This window comes from Podarcis tiliguerta (assembly GCF_965153285.1).
Source record: "Podarcis tiliguerta genome assembly, chromosome: 14".
Classification (NCBI taxonomy): Eukaryota; Metazoa; Chordata; class Lepidosauria; order Squamata; family Lacertidae; genus Podarcis; species Podarcis tiliguerta.
Genome location: NC_139547.1, coordinates 20,217,629 through 20,237,213, shown reverse-complemented (window position 1 = coordinate 20,237,213; position 19,585 = coordinate 20,217,629). Strand labels below are relative to the sequence as shown.

Genomic DNA, 19,585 nt, shown 5'->3' with positions numbered 1-19,585 from the left:
TATGGAGAAGAGAACATTTGTTAACTACACAGAGCTGGTACAGTAGGGTTTTTGGGATGCGGGTAGCACTGTGGTCTAAACTACTGAGCCTTTTGTGCTTGCTGATTGGAAGGTCAGCGGTTCAAATCCATGTGACGGGCTGAGCTCCTGTTGCTCTGTCCCAGCTTCTGCCAGCCTAGCAGTGTAAGTAGGTACTGCTGTGGCGTGAAGGTAAACGGCATTTCCGTGTGCTCTGGTACGTGTCATGGTGTCCTGTCATGTCAGAAGTGGTTTAGTCATGTTGGTCACATGACCCAGAAAGCTGTCTGTGGACAAACACCGGTTCCCTTAGCCTGAAAAGCAAGACGATCGCCACACACCATAGTCGCCTTTCATTGGACTTAATCATCCAGGGGTCCTTTACCTTTACTACTATAGGGTTTGCAAGATGGCACTTGTAGACAAACTAAAACAACATTGCAGAGTAGACAGAGGTGATATTCAACAAGATAAATTTTATGATAACCAGTTACCTTTCCTTCCTTTCATTAATTTCTCACCAGAAGAACCGAGAATACCCCCCTTTTGGGGGGCATATGCTATCCTGAACTTTTCTCAATATTCCACATTTTCTTTAATTAGACATCATGTCACTGACTATTGCGAAGATTTAAAGGACATTGTTGTTAACTTTGTAAGTCTGCTGTACGTTTGGCATTTATAGATATATTCTTTACAAAGTGTGTAATGAGGACACACAAGGTTCATTTATGTATTTCTTTCTCTCAGTGTGATCATTGAAATGTTTGGCTTGTTTTATATTGGTTTGCTTATTTTAATGTTTTGTCTGAAATAAAAAAGAAAGAATAAAAAAGAATGTTCACAAACATTACAACTTACTTGTAGAAAGCTGCCAGCAATATAATATATCACTAGGAAACAATGCAGATTGTGAGGGAATTGAAACGTTGATTTGGCTGAGGGAAACCTTATCGAGACTCCTCCATGGCTGTTGTTCTGGGCTGTTCCTGAGTTTCTGGGGACTGCAGCTCATCCTGAAGTACGTAGTTCTTCATCAGAAGAAGAAGAGGGAGTGCTATCTGTAGCTCAATGGTAGAGCATCGGCCTTGCACAGGTTCAATCCCTGGAGTCTCTAGGTAGTGCAGGAAGGAAAACTATGGAGAGCCACTACCGGTCCGTGTAGACAATGCTGAGCAAGATATTCTGATGCACAAATTCAGAAGAGCATCGAAGCTTGAGAGCTTAGCGTACATAGCATGAACTGAATGTTTATGCCAGCATTTAACATAAAAGAGCCTTTTCTAGAAGAGTGAGAGAGATGGGGGAGGGGGTGTTTGACTTAGGAATAAATAACAGCCCCAATGGGTCTGTCTTTTCTCTTGTTTTTGGTTATGTCAGCAGGAACGCGGGGCTCCTACTCATACAAAGCAGCCTTTCAAGAACACAAGCAAACAAACAAATATGCGCACACACATACATACAAAGCAGAACTAATTAAGATCAAGTCATCTCTCAATAAATATGCAAATTAAAAATCAAAACAAAGGATTTCTATTTATCACATCATAAAGTTGCAAATTGCTGCTGAGGCTCCCATAGACCTCACTAGATGGGGGTTATGGGACAGTAGGCGTTAAATGTGCAGCGGGGCAATAAATTCCTATGTATCTGTGTGCATTGCTTGAATGTGGTTTTATTTCATTTTCCTGCTGAGCAAGGGCTCCCTAGCTACACACACACACACACACACACACACACACACAGAGCAATCTCAGCTTTCCCAATTTTGTATTGGAAACCTGAATCCAAAACAGAGAGGATGTTCAGCTTGAACTACTGTATTGGGGCTTTCTCCAGAAGTTCAGGCCACAGTAACACACTGATGCTTGGCCAAAGCAGCTACCAGATTTCTTCTAAAACAAGATCATAGAATCATAGAATTGAATCATGCAGAAATGTGGAGAACTGATTAGAAAAATGAGAATTCAAAACTGACAGATGTGTCAATTTCTGGACATTCTATCAGTCCCCTCCCACATACAAACATGTGCTGTGATGCCTTATCAAGTGTCTTGCTGCCTGCATTCAATTCTCTTTATCTCTCTCTTTGCAATTCTGTGGCAGAAGCAGCAGCAGCAATGGCAACCTGGAGACAGACGATGAACTTCCCTTTGGGGATGAAGTGGATTATAACACAGACAGCTGCTCTGACCAGGAAGGAGACTTTTCGGAACTGGACAAAGAGATCTAGGAGTATTGCTCCAGGGCTGAAGGAGTCAAAGAAGAATCAGAAGCCAATAGAGGAAAGATGTATGACACTGACACACACACACACACACACACTTCATATGGAGGACTTTCTACATCTTGAGTCAGCCCAAGCAGCCAGCTTCTCCCATTGCTGTCAACAATGCTTGGGGTCTTCAGCGGACTGGAGAGCAGGCCCAAGCCATCAGTCCTCAAGCAATGAGCCGGCAGCTCACAGCTTGCATCTGCTTCTTATGTGGTGACAGTTCCAATCCCAGATGTCTTGCCCTGTTTGCACTTCCAAAATAGACCTCTCTGTTCTTCATTTTGCTATTGAAACTATTATCTAGATTCCATAGAAAGAGGGAGAGATTCCTTGTAATGTACTGATATATCTCTATAGCAATGTGTGAGCACCAGTTAGCCAAAAGTGGAGGATGCATGACGGATGGCGCTTTTCTTTTGCAGTGTTTTCTGCTCAATAGTTTGTTTTTCTGTCTTCTCTCTCTCACACACACTCATACAGTTTTATTGACTGAGCTGGTGGAGGAACTCTTCTTGAGCATAAGGGTAAAGATTTTCAACTGACCTTTTCTTATCCCAGTGCACAAAGGCAACAGTATCAGACCCAGTTCTAATTCCACTGGGAGTCCAGCCAGGTGGACCAGAGCTAAGTATAAGGGAGCTACATGTCCTACCTTTACAGAGCAGAGTCCCCTTTTGGAAGGAGTCCTCTTCTTGAAGGGCTGCCTAGTCCACATTTGGCTTAAACATAAATAACCCTGAGAAGGGAGAGCAACAGGGGCCTTGACATTGCCCATCAACATTTAGGAGCATCCGGAAAACAGACTGAGCAGGCAGTTCACCTGTCCATCCTCTCCCCCACTATGGTGAGATACATTTCTGTTTAAGTTAGCTTTGGCATTTATTTCTCAGGCTAGGGTGATCATAAGTCCATCTAAACAGAGAGCAGTCCTCTCTTTTAAACGCTTTCAGGAGACAGCCCTCCACTGGAAGATGTTAATTGTTTGAAGGACTGACTCATCCAAGTTCAGTTTAAATATCAAGACTGGAGATCAGGAAGACCATTAAAATTGCCCTCGACGTTGAGACTGATCAGGCAGGTACATGGACCACCTGGAGTCACAATCTTCCCCACTAGGATGAGATGTATTTTTTTGCTCTATTTAAATTATAGCAGTTATTTATAGATTTGCAGCTATATGTATAAAAGAGTGTTTGCAATTCAGTTGTCCGTTTCATCCTCTTTTTTGACGATATATGTAAGAGGTGCTGTGAGGTCAGGCAAAGGGCCAGCAGAGCTGGAAGCTGGAGCTAAGCTGCGGTATTTATCATTACTTGTTTATTCATCATTACTCATTTGCTTTGGCACACCCCCACTCCACCGGGGCTCCAGAACATGCCAAATTTGGCGATGATTTCTCAAGAGGTGCCTGAGCGCACAAAAACCAGACAGACAACTTCCCAAAATTCCTAGGAAATGCCATTTGAGGAGCGAACCACCTGGTGACGTCCTTATCTCTGCATGTGCCAGCTCCTCCTGGTTCCATCAGTCCTTGTTCTGAACCTCCACCATTTGAGAGCCTTCCTCCTACTAGGAAGGCACTAAGGAAAACATCAACCCGAGAACATCAGTTGCTTAGCGCCTCTCAGCCTGCTCACTGGTACATTAGAATTCATGGAGGACGGTTCCTCCTTTTCCTCCGGGGTTAGCTGTAAATGGGATTGACTTATTCCCCCCTCTGTGTCATGAAAATGTTTAAAATGTAATAAAATAATAATAAAGAGAGGGGGGGATTGTGTGGCAGTACAAGAGTACCACAGGCAATGGCTGTGCTGTTCTTGGCCTTTCTAATGTTTCCCGGGTCAAAGTCAGTGCTCCGAGCCCTGCTCGGTGTATAGAATGGGATGTAAAAATGTCATTTATTATATTATCTTTACTGTCAGACAGCTTCCTTGAGCAGCAAGGAAGTGGGGCAGATGCTAAGCAGTGGAGGGTGCTGTGCATTTCTATGCAGCTCTTCCCCTGGCTACATTTAGGCTGAGGCACTCAAAATTGTGGTGGACTAAAGGATAACGCTTAGCAAGGCTACGGGTACATTCAGATGCGGAGAGTGTTGTGTTAGTTTTCCTGATTATAATGCTAGTGCTTCTGCCCTGTTTTCTAATGTTCCTTTCACACCGCAGTACATTTTGTGTTATGGAACTGTGGCTTTTTGACCAATATACCTGCATGCCACACTAAATTCCATTCACACCTGTGGGTGTGCTATGATACAACAACAAAGATCATTGGGCAACATCAATACTTACCCCGCCCTTTCTGCACCCGCACACTCCCCCCCCCCCATGATTTCCAAGAAAGAACAATATGCCAGTACACTGCCCCAAACTTAGTCACTTTTCTCCCACAATTTTCTGGACAAAGGGGGCCGAAATTGTAACACACACACACACACCCTTGCTGGAATCAAATGACATGGAAATGAGCACTAAATAGTTTTCTGAAGTTGGCCCAGGGCCATCTTACCCATAGGTGCTAGGAGTGTGGGGCATCTGGGCACCAGGCTCTCAGGATGCCAGGCTGAGAGTCGGGGGCTGAGATTTGGAGTCCGGGGATTGAAGAGCCAGGCTAGCCAACAGGTGCTGCTAAGCAGACCAGAGTCCGTCGGAACGACGCAAGTTTTTCTGCTGCGGGTGCAGAGGCTGCCAGCTGGGAAGCTGCTCACATGAGACTTCCCTCCCAAGCCTCTATGGGGATTGCTCTCCTACTTCCACCTGCAGTGGCATGGGAGAGAGTTGCGTGCTCCCCCCCAAAAAGCTCAAGAACTTTGGCCTGCCCTCCCCCAAAAAAGGGGCACTGGGCAGTTTTTTGCACCCCGGCACTGCATATGCTAAAGAATGCCCTGAGTTGGCCTTTGTGTTATGTGAAAGCTCAATAATAATGCAGAAAGTAACTGTTAGGGGAAGGTTGAGGAAATTGAATAAAGTGCTGTGTGAATGCAGCCTGTATGAAAAGCAGAATTGAGCTGAAACCATCTACCCTTTGTCTGGCCATTCATTTTTTGTGGGGAGGGCATTTTTTCAGTACTGTCTGAAAACCATATTTTCCTGTTTCATTTACACCGGCCTCACATTTATCACAGCCCAGTCAAAGGCTTTTTTGAAACAGCTGATGGGCAAATTCATTTGACCTGAGAGCCACATTCCCCTTTGCCAGCCCTCCAGGGGCCAAGTACCAATGGTGTGTGTCTGACCAACAGTGGATGTGGCCAGTCTACGCTTTCATTACTTTACCCACTTACTCACACATGTAAGGACACACAAACCCCTTTTCTAAACTGATCCATGCAGATCAGCTGAGGAAAGAATTATTGCTCCTGCTCCTGCCCTGCCATGGAACACTGTCATCCATATCAAGCTGCTGGCCCAGGTCGAGGGGTCTTCTGTTGCATCTGGTAACTCTAAAAGTGAGGAATTAACAGGAGATGACATCCCAAAAGGATCTTAGAAAAAGCGGATCTCTCTCTCACTGGCATACAAGCACCATCCTTTGGTTTGGAATGTAATCTGCGTCTCCATCACCCATCTGGCCCCTAGAGGTCAGGAGAGGACCTCTGTTGTGGCTCCTGCCAGGGTTCTCCGGCAATTAGCATTCTCCCTGAGTCATGGTAATTAAGCAGAACTAGGCTCTGCGCGGAGGAACGGAAATGCATTGACTGAAATGAGACAGAGTGTAAAACAATTTGAGATTAACTCCCAGCTTGTTTATCCATTCGCATTTGTGATTCTGAGAGGGTGTCTACACCCCTCCTGGCCCCCAGAATAGGAGCTTTCACCACAGCAACCAGGGTGCCACCCTTCCTGCAGGACAGAGAGCTTTGGTTCCTCCCATCATCTGAGGAAGGTGGGAATTCTGGCAGAAACAGCTTCATTCCCACAGTGCTGGCAGCAGCAGCAGCATCTTAGGATGGTCTCCTCTCTGCACAAGGCACAGTTGTTCCCTACCTTTCTCAGCCCTTGGAACTCTCCCCAGGCCAAACCCTTTGATGGTCCTGCTCTGCACCCCCCTTGTATGCTTTTGCATGGCTGGAATGTGCCCTTGAATGTCAATAAGGCAGTTTGCTGGGCTGGAGGGAATACAGCCCAGTGGTACCTCTGATTGCGAACAGGATCCGTTCAGGAGGCCCATTTGCAACATGAAAAGAGTGCAACCTGCAGCGGCACATCTGCGCATGCGCGGGTTGCGATTTGCTGCTTCTGCTCATGCATGTGACATCATTTTGTGCTTCTGCGCATGCGCGAGTGGCGAAACCCTGAAGTAACCCTTTCCGGTACTTCCGGGTCACCACGGGACATAACCTGAAAGAACGTAACATGAAGCGGACGTAACATGAGGTATGACTGTAGAAGGATGTATGACGGTTCAAAGGAACATTGATTGCTCCACCCAGGGCTTTTTCCAGCTGGAACTCAGTGGAACTCAGTTCTGGCACCTCTCAAGTGAGTTCCAGCACCTCTCAGGTGGACACCATTGCAATCTGAAGAGAATGAGGGAGGCGTTCATGGTGAGTTCTGGCACCTCTTTTTTTTTGGGGGGGGGAATAGCAGTGGTTCCACCTACTTTTGCTTCTGGCCACATTCACCTCTGGCATATGGCCCCTGGGAGATTGCCTATAAGGAAATGTGGCCCTCAGGCTGGAAAAAAAGTTCCCTCCTCCTCCTCTACTGGTCCAATACCACCCCAGACTGAACTGAAACACTAAGTGAGGCAACAACAGCCATCAGTACCTCTGGATCTCACCCCTGATGTGATAGGTAAGGTGGCAGTAGCTGCAGGAACCTAGTATATGATTCTTTTTGTGTGTGAGAGAAAAAGAATACAAATTTTCATGCACATATTTTTTTAAATTTTTTTTTAAGATTGATGCAGAAACAGAATGGAATGGACCTATGAATGGGGCTGTGAATAGCCCATCTCCTCTAAATTGGGGTCCAATCTGGTACCTTGGGACACCCTGGTTTCAACTCAGGGTGATTTGGGGCAGCTTCAACCCAATCGAACTGAATCCTGGGTGAACCCAAATTGGTCCCATTCCACTCAGGATCCAGTAAACCCATCTGCTTACAATGAACCCATATGCAAAATAGACATGGGCTGTGGTCTATCCCTACTTGGTAGTTCATGGGTGGACAAGGGAGTAGTATAAGGAGCAAAAGTTCTCATCAAGTTACGCAGAGAGCACCCTAAGTCCTCAGCCTGGAACACTGACCATGAGATGCCATCCTTCTGGAGTCATGGCAGTCCACATTGTGCTGCATGCATCCTGCATGGACCTTTTAATTGTCTGCATTATCTCCACTAGTAGCCCTGCTGTGTACAGGACTGGCCGATCAGCACACCCACCCACAAGTCATGTTGCTGATGGAATACCCCCTTCCCAGAAGGGCCAGCATCTTCCATCATACCCAAGGGGGCAGGCTAGATTAGAAGGTGGAAAATGGAGTGTGTGGCACACACAGCTTTGTCCTACAACACCTTGATGCTACATTACCCACCTGCAAGCACCTGCCATGTAAGGCAGGCTCCTTGTTCTCCCCAATAGGAGAGTTGGCAGTAGGACAGCTACCATCCATTCACTCTTAGTGAGAAGGGTATTAGAGGCAGAGTCCTCATTCTTGAGACTGGCTGTATTTCATTCTCCCCCACTCTCATCCTCAGAAGAAGTGTCACCTTCAATAGATAGGAATCTGCCTTATATTGAGTCAGACCATTGGCCCATCTAGCTCAGTATACAGTGGTGCCTCGCAAGACGAAATAAATTCGTTCTGCGAGTTTTTTCGTTCTGCGAGTTTTTTCGTCTTGCGAAGCACGGTTTCCCATAGGAAATGCATTGACGGATTCCCATAGGAATGAATTGACAGTTTTAAGAAAAAGGCGAAAGACGTTTTTGTCTTGCAAAGCAAGCCCATGGGGAAATTCGTCTTGCGAAGCAACTCAAAAAACAAAAAACTCTTTCGTCTTGCGAGTTTTTCATCTTGCGAGGCATTCGTCTTGCGAGGTACCACTGTAATAATAATTTATTATTACGGTCGGAGACCAGCTTGTAAAACACATAATGGGAGTGTGCTCCCAAAAGCAAAGCAGACATTTAAAACAATGTACAGCAATGGTTTACATGTTAAAAAATGTGCTAAATACATAAACACATAAAATCTTTGGGGAAAACTACCATAGAAAATTGGCCCAGAGTCACCCGTGGATCTGAGTATGGGGATTTTCTTGACGGACTAATTTGTATTGGGGGATGGTCTGCACCTACAGATCCGTAGACAGAATCTGGCGGCCGTCCGGGTCGTCTTATGATCTTTACCTAAAAGGAGAAGATGGAATTTGTGTTTTTCCTGGAGGTCAGCAAGCCTCTTCAGCAAGTATCTAGCTCAGTATTGTCTGCTGGCAGCAGCTCTCCAGAATTTCAGGCAGCAGCCTCTTTTAATCCTACCTGGAGTCTGGAATTGAACCAGGGACTTCTGCCTGAAAGCCAGATGCTCTGCAACTGAGCTATAGCCCTTCCTAACCTACAGTGAGATACTCCTAACTATGTCAGATAACATCTAAGGTGATTCTCACTACAACACCCTCTGCTCAAGGCGATGCTTTCTTGCCTGCCTTCCCAGTTACTGAAAGTGGTCCTGTGTCAGCCTGATTCTATCATGCCCATATGCCACAGCAAAAACCCAAGATGTACAGCATCCTCTCCAATCTGCTTCATCCTGAATTTTCTCCTCGCCCTTCTTGCAGATATTAGCAAAATTGCGGCAGTCTAATTAGGTGCCAGCCAGTGACCTTTCCACAGCTTGAAGCCGTTTCCTTTGATGCCCTCCTAAGCTTTGGGTGAAATTGTCTTTAGAAAAAGCTCTCTGAGGTTGGAGCTCAAAACAAATAATTAACAATAAGAAAGAGAGAGGGAGAGAATAAGATTAAAAGACATTGAAATCAGTTATGTGGAGGTCTGGCCCTATTGGGTCTTGATGAAAAAAGAAATCAGCTTCATTTAGTTCCAGGAGGCAGCTTGATAAATTAGCCCAATTCAGATAGTATAAGGAGAGCCATGCTAGATCAGACTAACACCCTAATCTAGTCCAACATCCTGTTTCTCACAGTAGCCAATCAGATGCTTCCTGGATGTCCAGAAATGGGGTATGAAAGCAACAGCCCTCCCTAAGAGAGAGAGACAGAGAGACAGAGACGGAGAGGATTTGAAAACAGTGTCCTGGGACCATGGCACAGACTTGCCAGGCAAAGAACAGACATAAGAAGAGCCTGCTGAAGCCCTCTTCAGCCCATTGGCCCATCTAGTTCACCATCCTATGACCATCTAGATGACTGCAGGAAACCCCCAAGGAGAACCCAAGCACTAGAGCACTCTCCCTTCCTGTGGTTTCCTGCAACTGTTATTCAAAAGCATTACTGCCTCCAACCAGCATCTTCAAGTAGGGCACCTGCCTGAAAATCTTGACAGCCACTACCAGTCAGTGTAGACCAATGATCTTCAACTTTAGGTCCCCAGATGTTGCTGGATTTATAACTCCCATTGTCCCCAGCCAACTTAGCCAATAGTCAGCAATGATGGACATTTTAGTCCAACAACATCTGGGAACACAAGGCTAAATAACACAGTTGTAGACAGTGCCATTGATCCTTCTAACTTAGTACTGTCTACATTGGTGTTACTTAACCTTTTCTTCCCAGATGTTGCTGGATGAAAACATCCATCACCCCTGACTATTAGCTAAGCTGGCTGAGGATGGGGGTTGTAGTCATGCAACATCTGGGAACACAAGTTTAAATAGATGTAGACAGTACCGAGCTAGATGAATCAATGGGCTGACTCTGTATAAGGCAGCCTCCTACATTCATAGTTTCCAAATGAAAAAGCCGAACTTTTGAAGACTTTCTTCCCCATTGTAAACCTTTGACCTGCCTAATATCTGGGAGTAAGGGTCAGATCCTGAGTCCTTTGCACCTGGGCTCCAGTCTCTTCCTGTCACTGCTGTCCCAGCAATGCTGACAGCTGTCTGTAACAGGTGCTACCCCACATGAATTGAAAACAGACATTTGATGCTCCAATATTAAAATATCATTTTGGCTGTAGATCCCATTCATTTTAGTGGAATATATTTTCCTAGTACATGTGCTTAGGGGTGTGTGTGTGTGCATGTGCAAGAGAGAGAGCGAGAGAGAGCACACAAGCCATAGACTAATTAGAAATGACAATGAAGGAACTGCTGCCATCACCTCTTCCCAGCACCTGGCTGCCAAAAACTGCCGACACAAGAGTTGTTCGGGAAGTATATGTGTCCCCAAGCCAGGCTCCTCTCTTTCCTTCGCTGCTCAGTTCTCCCCACCTGGCGCACAAGGCTATTCCTCATTTCACGGGTGCAAATTGATGCTTTCAGCATTTCAGATGAAAGGGGCAGGAGAAGGGGTAAATTACTCTGATGTGCAAAAGGGCTGCCGAGCCGTTCCATTTTTAAAATATATATAGGTCGCTCATCAATTTAACGGTGTATATTGACTATGTTAACTGTCCATAAGATGGTTTTTGTGCTTTGGCTTAATAGCGAAGTATAATTTTTTTAAAGTCAGCTTCCCCTTGCCAATCTCTTATCAAGCTGAGTTTTTTTTTAAAAAAATAATAAATACACGGGGAAAGGTCTCTACTTTGGCAGGCAATGTAGTGAAAGCGAAGGGGAAATGGAAGTTGTTGACCAGTGGACCACCACCCTTCATGGGTGGCATAAGCGACCTGGTGTGTGGGTATCCATGTGTGGAGAAAACTCAGCTCCAGCCCCCCCTCGACTTACTATCTGGTCCCCAAGGCTCCCCCCAGACCACAAAACTCATTAGTCCTGCCAAGTGCCTTTGGCTAGCTAGAATGTGCCACTGAAGTGTGATAATGCCTTTGTTTGCCAGACTGGGAGATGAAAGTGTGCCTGTGTAGAAACCTCTGAACTTTAAATGTCTGATGATATAAATTATTAGATAGAAGAATGTCTCTTTGTGATAGCTAATTACTGGAAGAGAGCTTCTTGACACAGTTTGGAATGGGAAACCTATCAGAGCTTGGGGAAGCTGACATCATCTCCTCCAACCACCTCAGTGATGCTGCAGTGTGCATGTGAAGAAACAGAGGATTAAGGCAGGTGGGGAACCTCCAGGCAGCAAGTCTAATTAGGCCTGCCAGAAGTCTCCATTTTGCGCCATGATGCAGTTTCCAACAAGCCACTCACATCTTCCTTACAGGTAAAGATGTGGTTGGACCAGAACGAGTTTGCAGGCACTGCTGATCAGCTGATGGGCAAAAATGGGTCACATGGAGTCCTTGTGATATCAGAAGATGGAATCATGGGTAGGGCTGATTACCTGCCATACTTTGCCTTCCCAGCAAAAACTGGTTCCCCAACCATGTTTGAATAAACCATGATGGGCATGATGAGACTGAGAGTTAGAAGATTCCTCCTGGGTAAACAGAACTCTCTCTCTCCCAGGGTGTTTGATGTGAAGCAATGGGGTTGCTCGCAGTTTGGTAGGAGTTAGGAATGGAAGAGGAATTGGTTCAGTATGCTTTTTTTAGTAGACCAACCTGATTCAGTGCTCCTGAACTTGGGTCATTTCACATGCAAAGCATAAACTGAGCCATATGTGCTCACCCTGAGTTTATGGGGATTTAATCTAGGGTTGCCATAAGTCTGGGATTTCCTGGACACATCCAGTTTAGGGGGCAGCACCCTATCAGGGAGGATTTTTGATTAAATGTCTAGGTTTGGGTTTTTTATTTTTAGGTTTTGCGTTTTTGGGCCACAGTGCTCAGAAGGCACTGTGCCCCGGAACAGGAAGCAGACATTGGGTGGCCTGCGGCAGCCTGCTGAAGGTTGCACTAGGGCTAGTGTTGTTCCTGGTTGGTGCCAGGCCTTGTGTGGCCTTCATGGGGCTGTGCTAGGCCCCGCGTCGGTCCTGGTGGTCACCCTGGCTTTGTGTGACCTTCCTGGAGCCACTCAGCCTCCCATCATGAGCAGAAGGCTGAAGAAAGCCAAGGTAAGAGAGGGGAGGGAAGAAGGGGGGAACAGGCAGGCAAGGAAGGGATTATTGGCAGGGAGGGGGCAAGTGAAGGAGATGCAGGATGGGGGGTGCTGCGATGGTGGGAAGGTGTCTGGGTTTTTGATCCCCAGAATATGGCAACCCTGTTTAATCTGTTGGGGGTGCGGGAAGAGGTCCTGTAATGTGCTCTTCTTTGATGCAACACTTCAGCTCTTGAAAAGTCCCCCTGCCTTCCAATTGTTGTTTAATGGACATAAAATAACGAAAGTATAGAATAATAGACTCAAAGATTTCTAGAATTTGAAGGGATCCCAAGGGTCATCTAGAATCTCATTCATCCATTTATGCATGTCACTAATTAGATGCCAAGGCATTTGGCTTCCTTAAGAGAGATATGGGAGGAGGAGGAGGGAGGAGAAATCAAACAGGAAGCTGATTGACATGCCCTCCCAATCCCATTGTGGGAACTATCACAAGGACTTTCACAAAGCTAGAAAACAATGTTAGTTAGAGCATACCCATTGAAATTATTGGACGTGACTAACTTAGGTCCATTAATTTCAATACGTTGAGTAGAACTTAGATATAATCCATAGTGCAGCAGTTGAGGCTGAGACAACCATTCGTACCTCCATACTCAGTGTGACGCTGAGGGTTTACTGATCAGGTTCCAGAGTCCAGCCATCTGGTGTGTTGTAGTGATTAGAGTGCCGGACTAGAATCTGGAAGACTAGGGTTCAAATCTCCACTTGGCCATGAAGCTCAATGCATGACCTGGGAATGGTCACTGCCTCTCAGCCTAACCTACCCACAGGGTTGTTGTGGGTGGGGGGAGAACCATGTACAGTGGTACCTCAGGTTACATACGCTTCAGGTTACATACGCTTCAGGTTACAGACTCTGCTAACCCAGAAATATTACCTCTTAAGAACTTTGCTTCAGGACGAGAACAGAAATCGTGCTCTGGTGGCGTGGCAGCAGCAGGAGGCCCCATTAGCTAAAGTGGTGCTTCAGGTTAAGAACAGTTTCAGGTTAAGAACGGACTTCCGGAACTAATTAAGTACTTAACCCGAGGTATCACTGTACAGCATATTGAACTCCTTGGGGAAAAGCTGGGATATAAACCAGACAGACAGACAGACAGACAGACAGACAGGGTGAAAGAACAAATGAAAGAACGAAAGAAAGAAGTAGGGGTGCTCTTAGTTTCTGTCAGGAACACAACCTTTTCTATGGGAGCCCTAATATGAATGGAACTTCCTCCTTTGGGAAATTCTAACAGCCTCCTCTCTGCTTTCTACAGACAAGAAAAAAACTTCTCTGTTTCAGCAGACATTTGGGAATTCACCTCTGCTCTGCCCTGTTCCATTTTGAGCGTTGTAGTGCTGCATTTTACACTCACTGCTACATGTTTTGAACATCTATGGATCTTCAATTAATAAGGGCATAGACATATTTTAAATAAGCAAAATTTGCTTATTTCTCAAATCTAGAGAAATAGAGCTGGATTCCTCCCACCCCTTCACACTCTGCTTTTGTGTTATTATTAGTGCAAATTTCAATACCTCTTGTGCTATTAAGTCTATATCAATGATCATCTGAGGGCTTAAGGTTACCCTTGGCTCACATTCCCAGATAAAATCTGAAAGATCCATCGATTATTTCTATGGATGCTGCTGATTCCCCTTCCCTTCCCCCTGCCCTGCCCTTTTCTTATTGTAGCTTTGCAAAATCAGAAAAGGAAGATGGGGGTGGGGGCCAGAATGCAATGGAAAGGCAGCACAGAGGCCTGATGTGTTGCATGTGCTCACTGATAAGCCTTGAATGTCCCCTAGTAGTAGATAAATCCCCCTCTCCATTTTCAGGTGGTCATTCCCTTGAAGACTCTTTTTTCTTTTCTTTTTTGCAACTTCACCAACCAGGATCAGCAGCCAGGGAGTCTCAGCTGCTAATTGTGGTTGACAAAGCATCTTTTGAAGCATTTATTTTTAAATAAACCACCCTACCTTCAAGAAAGCTGATGGAGAAACTGGGTGGGTGAACCTAACCCAATTCACTCTTTCTAAAATAATATGTGAAGCAGAAAGCAGGTACACAATTCAAAATCCAAGCTTCTCCAAATCATGTGATTCAGCTATCTAACATGATACATTTTTTTGTATGCCAGTTTCCAGAATATATGCATTTTTATGCACACTTTCTCCTAATGTATGCAATTTTGTACACATTTCATAGGGTAGTTGCGTTTCCGTTTGCTTATTGGGTCAGAAAGTGCAAAAGAGGTAGGTTAGTATTAAAATGCAACTGAACCATGACTGTCTACAGGTGGGGCTGGGATTGTACCCCCACTTCGCTGTAGACAATACTGACTCTGATGAACCAATGGAATCTTCTTATAATAAGGCAGGTGTGGCACCTGAGGTACCGCTTTAGCTAATGGGGCCTCCTGCTGCCACCACACTGCCAGAGCACGATTTCTGTTCTCATCCTGAAGCAAAGTTCTTAACCCGAGGTACTATTTCTGGGTTAGCGGAGGCTGTAACCTGAAGCGTCTGTAACTTGCGGTACCACTGTATTTGGCTTTTAGATGTCAAACAGATAAACAACTATTTGACTTTTAGAAGACATCTGAAGGCAGCCCTCTTCAGGGAAGTTTTTAATGGTTGATGTTTTATCGTGTTTTTAATTTTTTGATGTGGGCCTCCCAGACTGGCTGGGGCAACCCTGTCTGATGTGTGGCATATAAACAATGAAATATGACGATGCATTGCATGAAGAAGTACTTTCTTATATATGTCCTGGATCTTCCAACATTCAGCTTCATTTGAGATCCACGATTTCCAGTATTACAAGAGAGGGAGAAAAGCATTTCTCTGTCCACTCTCACCATCCCAGACATAATTTTATGCACTTGTATTATGTCACCTCTTTTTTGCCTTTTCTCTAAACTAAAAAATCCAAAACAACCTTTCCTCAAAGGGGAGTTACTCTATCCCCTTGATCATTTTGGTTGGGAGCTAGAAAATGAACTCGTTTTATAAAAAGAAGACAAAGAAATATAATTGAGATCCTCAGGCATTATTTTCCTTGGCTCCTTCTGTGTATAATTCCATTTTATCCCAGGCTTTTTGCCCTCTCGTGGAAGGTTTTTGACCTTCACTTAAGAGCGTAAAGGTTGAGAAATAGGGCTGGAGCCAAGAGACAGAGCCCACAGTCTCCAGGAGATACGAGGAAACCGCTGCACTTGGTGCCAGCTGGCTCCCTTGCCCGGCCTTTTGTCGCGAGAGCAGCTTTGTACTTTCTACTTCCGCTGACATGAAGAGAACATTTTGAACTATTGGAGCCTTCTAGCCTGGCTGGACCATGGGCAGTGGCATGCTGCAGATCTGAGCCATAAGTCGCCAAGGAATGGCAGAGCCCCAACCAATTTAAATGGTAAGTCTCTTGGCTCAACAAGGGAGAAAAAAGGGTTCCTTCTTCATAAAGCTGAATGAATCATATAACAGAGGCATAATGGCGCCACATGTATTCATGTTCTGTGGTTGGTTGGATTCCTTTAATTGCCTCCTGCCTTGCGTCATGTTTCAGAGATCTCTGGTTGCATCTTCTAATGCAGAGGTGGAGAACCTCCAGCCTGTGGGTCAAATGCAGCCAAATGGGTTTTCTATCTGGCCCAGGCCATGTCCCTCATCGACCCCTTTCTGCACTTTCTCCTAGTGTTTTTGCCTGGTGGGAATACATTCTGGACTTGCGATCCTACGTCATATTTTCTGGGATGGAGAGTTGTGGAGTGCTGATGGTGTGCATGTGGTAGAAGCCAGTCTTTCACATGCTCTACCATTGAACTATGTGGTGGGCATCAAGAGAAGAGAGAAATGGAGTATAGCAGAGACAGGGAACCCCTTTCAGCCTCAGGGCTGCATTATTACCTCATGGGCAACCTTCTGTGGTGTGAATCCTAGGGGTGGGTGGGACCAGTGTCAAAAAGTGGGTGGAGTCATATATGAGACTCTTACCTTTGTACACTAAGCTACATCCCAGCCACACAAAGATTTCTACTCCTCCATACATCTTTCTGTCCTCCATCCATCTCAGCAAGTGGCATTGTCATGATCAAGTACACATCCCCACCAGCCAATCGTATCTGCGTGCTCATGATCGGTGTGGCCTGGGAAGGAGGGCATGGTCCATGGAGAGTTTCAAGGGTTGGATAAAGAGCTTCCCAACCTGTGGAGCATTGCACAAAAGAGGACTCTTCCAGAGTCAAATTCCAGTCAGTCTCTAGTGGAAGCCTAATTAATCACATACTTCCATCCCAAGGAACAGAAAAGACAACATACCATATTTAGGGAAATTTTGTGGTCATTGCTATGAGAAGAACAGTCTGTTCTTCTGCTATGAGTAACTAGTGATTGGGATTTAATATGATGTGCTGTTGTTTTAAAGACTTTCCTTGTTTGAGGAAACAGGATACCCAAACCACATTGTTTTGCTGCCTCTCAGTCAACACTTGTCTCCATCCTCCCCACTGTTGTGAAGCAGTTAACTGGCCACCCACTGGAGGACCACTAGAACTGTTGCTTAGCAACCTCACACCATTGTACAAAGAGCTGAAAATAGGCAGCACATCTCAGAAAGGAGGAAAGATAAAAGGCATCACCTCTCTCAGCAGTAAGGCTGCCCTTGTCCTGGTTACAGTTCCCTTCAGTTCTGAGCAATGAACTCCTCTGTGCTAAAATAAATAAAAAAGTAGAAAAACTTTAAGGGAGCTGGGCTTCCTCTTTTACATCTCCAGGACTTTGGAGAACACATCAAGGCTCCTGATGTTTGACTATCTTGCGTCTTGTCTCTAAGGAGGACGCGATTATGGCTGGAATGATGGATCAGTGTTCAGTGACTTGGAGTGGCAGTTGAGGCAGTCGTCAATAGGGTTGTGAAAACAACCAAATGCCAAACAGAATGTGATTGAAGCTAGAGACAGGTTGGGAATATGGAGAAGACAAATCCCAGTGTGGAACGCCAATAGATGTTGTCTGGGTGCCTGCTTGGGAATCTGCATATTTCTGCACCCACACTTTTCCCGCCCCTCATGCTGGAGAATAGGAAACAACTGAGTTGGGGAACATGAGCCCCAGAAGAACCACTTGTATCTGTAAGACCAGAGACTTAGTCCTCATGGGCACCTTCCCATGGGTAACCAAATGCCCCACCAAGAGCTCACCAATCCATCAGTAGAAGGATTTCACCAGGCAGGAGACTAGAGAACAGAGGACAACAGAGGACACCTTCAGGTCAGGAGGGCTCATCCTTTAAGAATCCAGTGTTGGTGACAAAGGGGTGGAGCCTACATGAGGTAGTCTGAGAGCAGGAACTTAGACCCCTTCTGTGCTATCCATTTATTGCTTTATTATGGTGTATTAAAGACACACGACTACCCGCAAAGAATCCTGGGACGTCTATTTCCTTAAGAATGCTGAGAGCTTTTAAGAGACCATTATTCCCCATCCAAAGCAACAATTCCCGAGTTCCCTGGGAAGAGGGATTGATTGTGAATATCCTCTGGAAATTATAGATTGTAGCTCTGTAAGGGGAGTAGGAGGGACGCAGGTGGCGCTGTGGGTTAAACCACAGAGCCTAGGACTTGCTGATCAGAAGGTCGGTGGTTCGAATCCCCACGACGGGGTGAGCTCCCATTGCTCAGTCCCTGCTCCTGCCAACCTAGCAGTTCAAAAGCATGTCAGTACAAGTAGATAAATAGGTGCCACTCTGGCGGGAAGGTAAATGGTGTTTCTGTGCACTGCTCTGGTTCGCCAGAAGCGGCTTAGTCATGCTGGCCACATGACCCGGAAGCTGTATGCCAGCTCCCTTGGCCAATAAAGCGCCCCCAGAGTTGGCCACGACTGGACCTAATGGTCAGGGGTCCCCTTTACCTTGACCTTTAAGGGGAGTAGGAGGTCTTCTAAAACCCTTAACAAACTGCACTTACCAGGATTCTTTGGGGGAAGCCATGAATGTTTTAAGTGATGCGATACTGCTATAAATGGATAGTGCAGATGCAATATCAGTCTGCTTTCAATCTTTGTGAGAGCAAGTTGTTCCTCAGAGCTATCCATAGTCCTGCTGCCTCTGTCTTGCCTCCTCCATCGGATCCAGCACTGAACCAGAGAAGAGGGACAAAATTGAAATTAGTTGGCTCTGCCTGTCATTGGCTCTGATTCCACCCTCCACAGGCCCCAACCACCAATGATTTAATCACTTTTAACCGCTTTTATTTCCCAAACATTGTGTTGAATATAGTACTGAATTCTCTACTATAGACGTTGATCACTTGATATCCAATATTCATTTTCGTTTGATTGGCTTGGCATTCATCACACTGTGCAGGCTTTTTTTTCTGTTATTGAAGCTCTGCCATGACTTTTTAATAAAGTTTGACTTCAATTCGTTTGAGTATTTTGCTGCTTAATGAACTAATGAATGCAAACTACTTGATGGGAGCAAAGCTGATATCCATGTCAATGTACCGAAAGCTATTAAATCAGATGTGAAGATCCATTAATTGGGGAGGGGGGTTTTCTACATTTGATGGTGAATCATTAACTTCTGATTTGCTTCGGTTTAATTTGGTTTTCTTTCCCCACTGATGGATCAACATTTATCCACATTGGCATAAGCCAGGGAAGAGAAACTAGAAGAGAGTTTTGCTGAAGTTTGGCAAGTCAGATACAAGCCACTCTTCACACATTTGCCATCTCCCCCCCCCCCCCGTTTTGTTCAATTTCTCCTCTAACTCACTGGCAATAAGCAGATAAACAGACTTTTAAAGACCGCCACCCTTCAAAAAAATAACAACCAAAAACACTTTGGTGGACATCACTGCGTCCTGTGGAAGTGAGTTCCATAGCTCGTCCATGTGTTGGATTTAAAGAATTGTAAATAGGTAAAAAGGTAAAGGACACCTGGATGGCTAAGCCCAGTCAAAGGCAACTATGGGTTTGTGGCCGAGGGAGTTGGCATTTGTCCACAAAAAGCTTTACAGGTCATATGGCCAGCATGAGTAAACCGCTTCTGGAGCAACAGGACACTGTGATGGAAGCCAGAGTGCACAGAAACACAATTTACCTTCCCACCACAGCAGTACCTATTCATCTACTTGCACTGTTGTGCTTTTGAACTACTAGGTTGAAGGAGCTGGGACAGAGCAACGGAATCTCA

The 19,585-nt window shown here is 45.4% G+C and overlaps 1 protein-coding gene across 2 annotated transcripts in view; it reads left to right on the top strand.

The window, feature by feature from the left end:
• Positions 1-3,496, top strand: part of AGBL1 (AGBL carboxypeptidase 1) — a 388,355-nt gene extending 384,859 nt beyond the window's left edge. Inside the window, exon 23 of one of the 2 annotated variants that reach the window (XM_083411906.1) lies at positions 2,125-3,496. In XM_083411906.1, the coding sequence (XP_083268032.1) occupies positions 2,125-2,251 (127 nt within the window). In that variant the 3' untranslated portion in view covers positions 2,252-3,496. The remainder of the gene's footprint in view (positions 1-2,124) is intronic. The other variant, XM_083411907.1, reaches the window with a different exon arrangement.
• Positions 3,497-19,585: the final 16,089 nt, after the last annotated feature.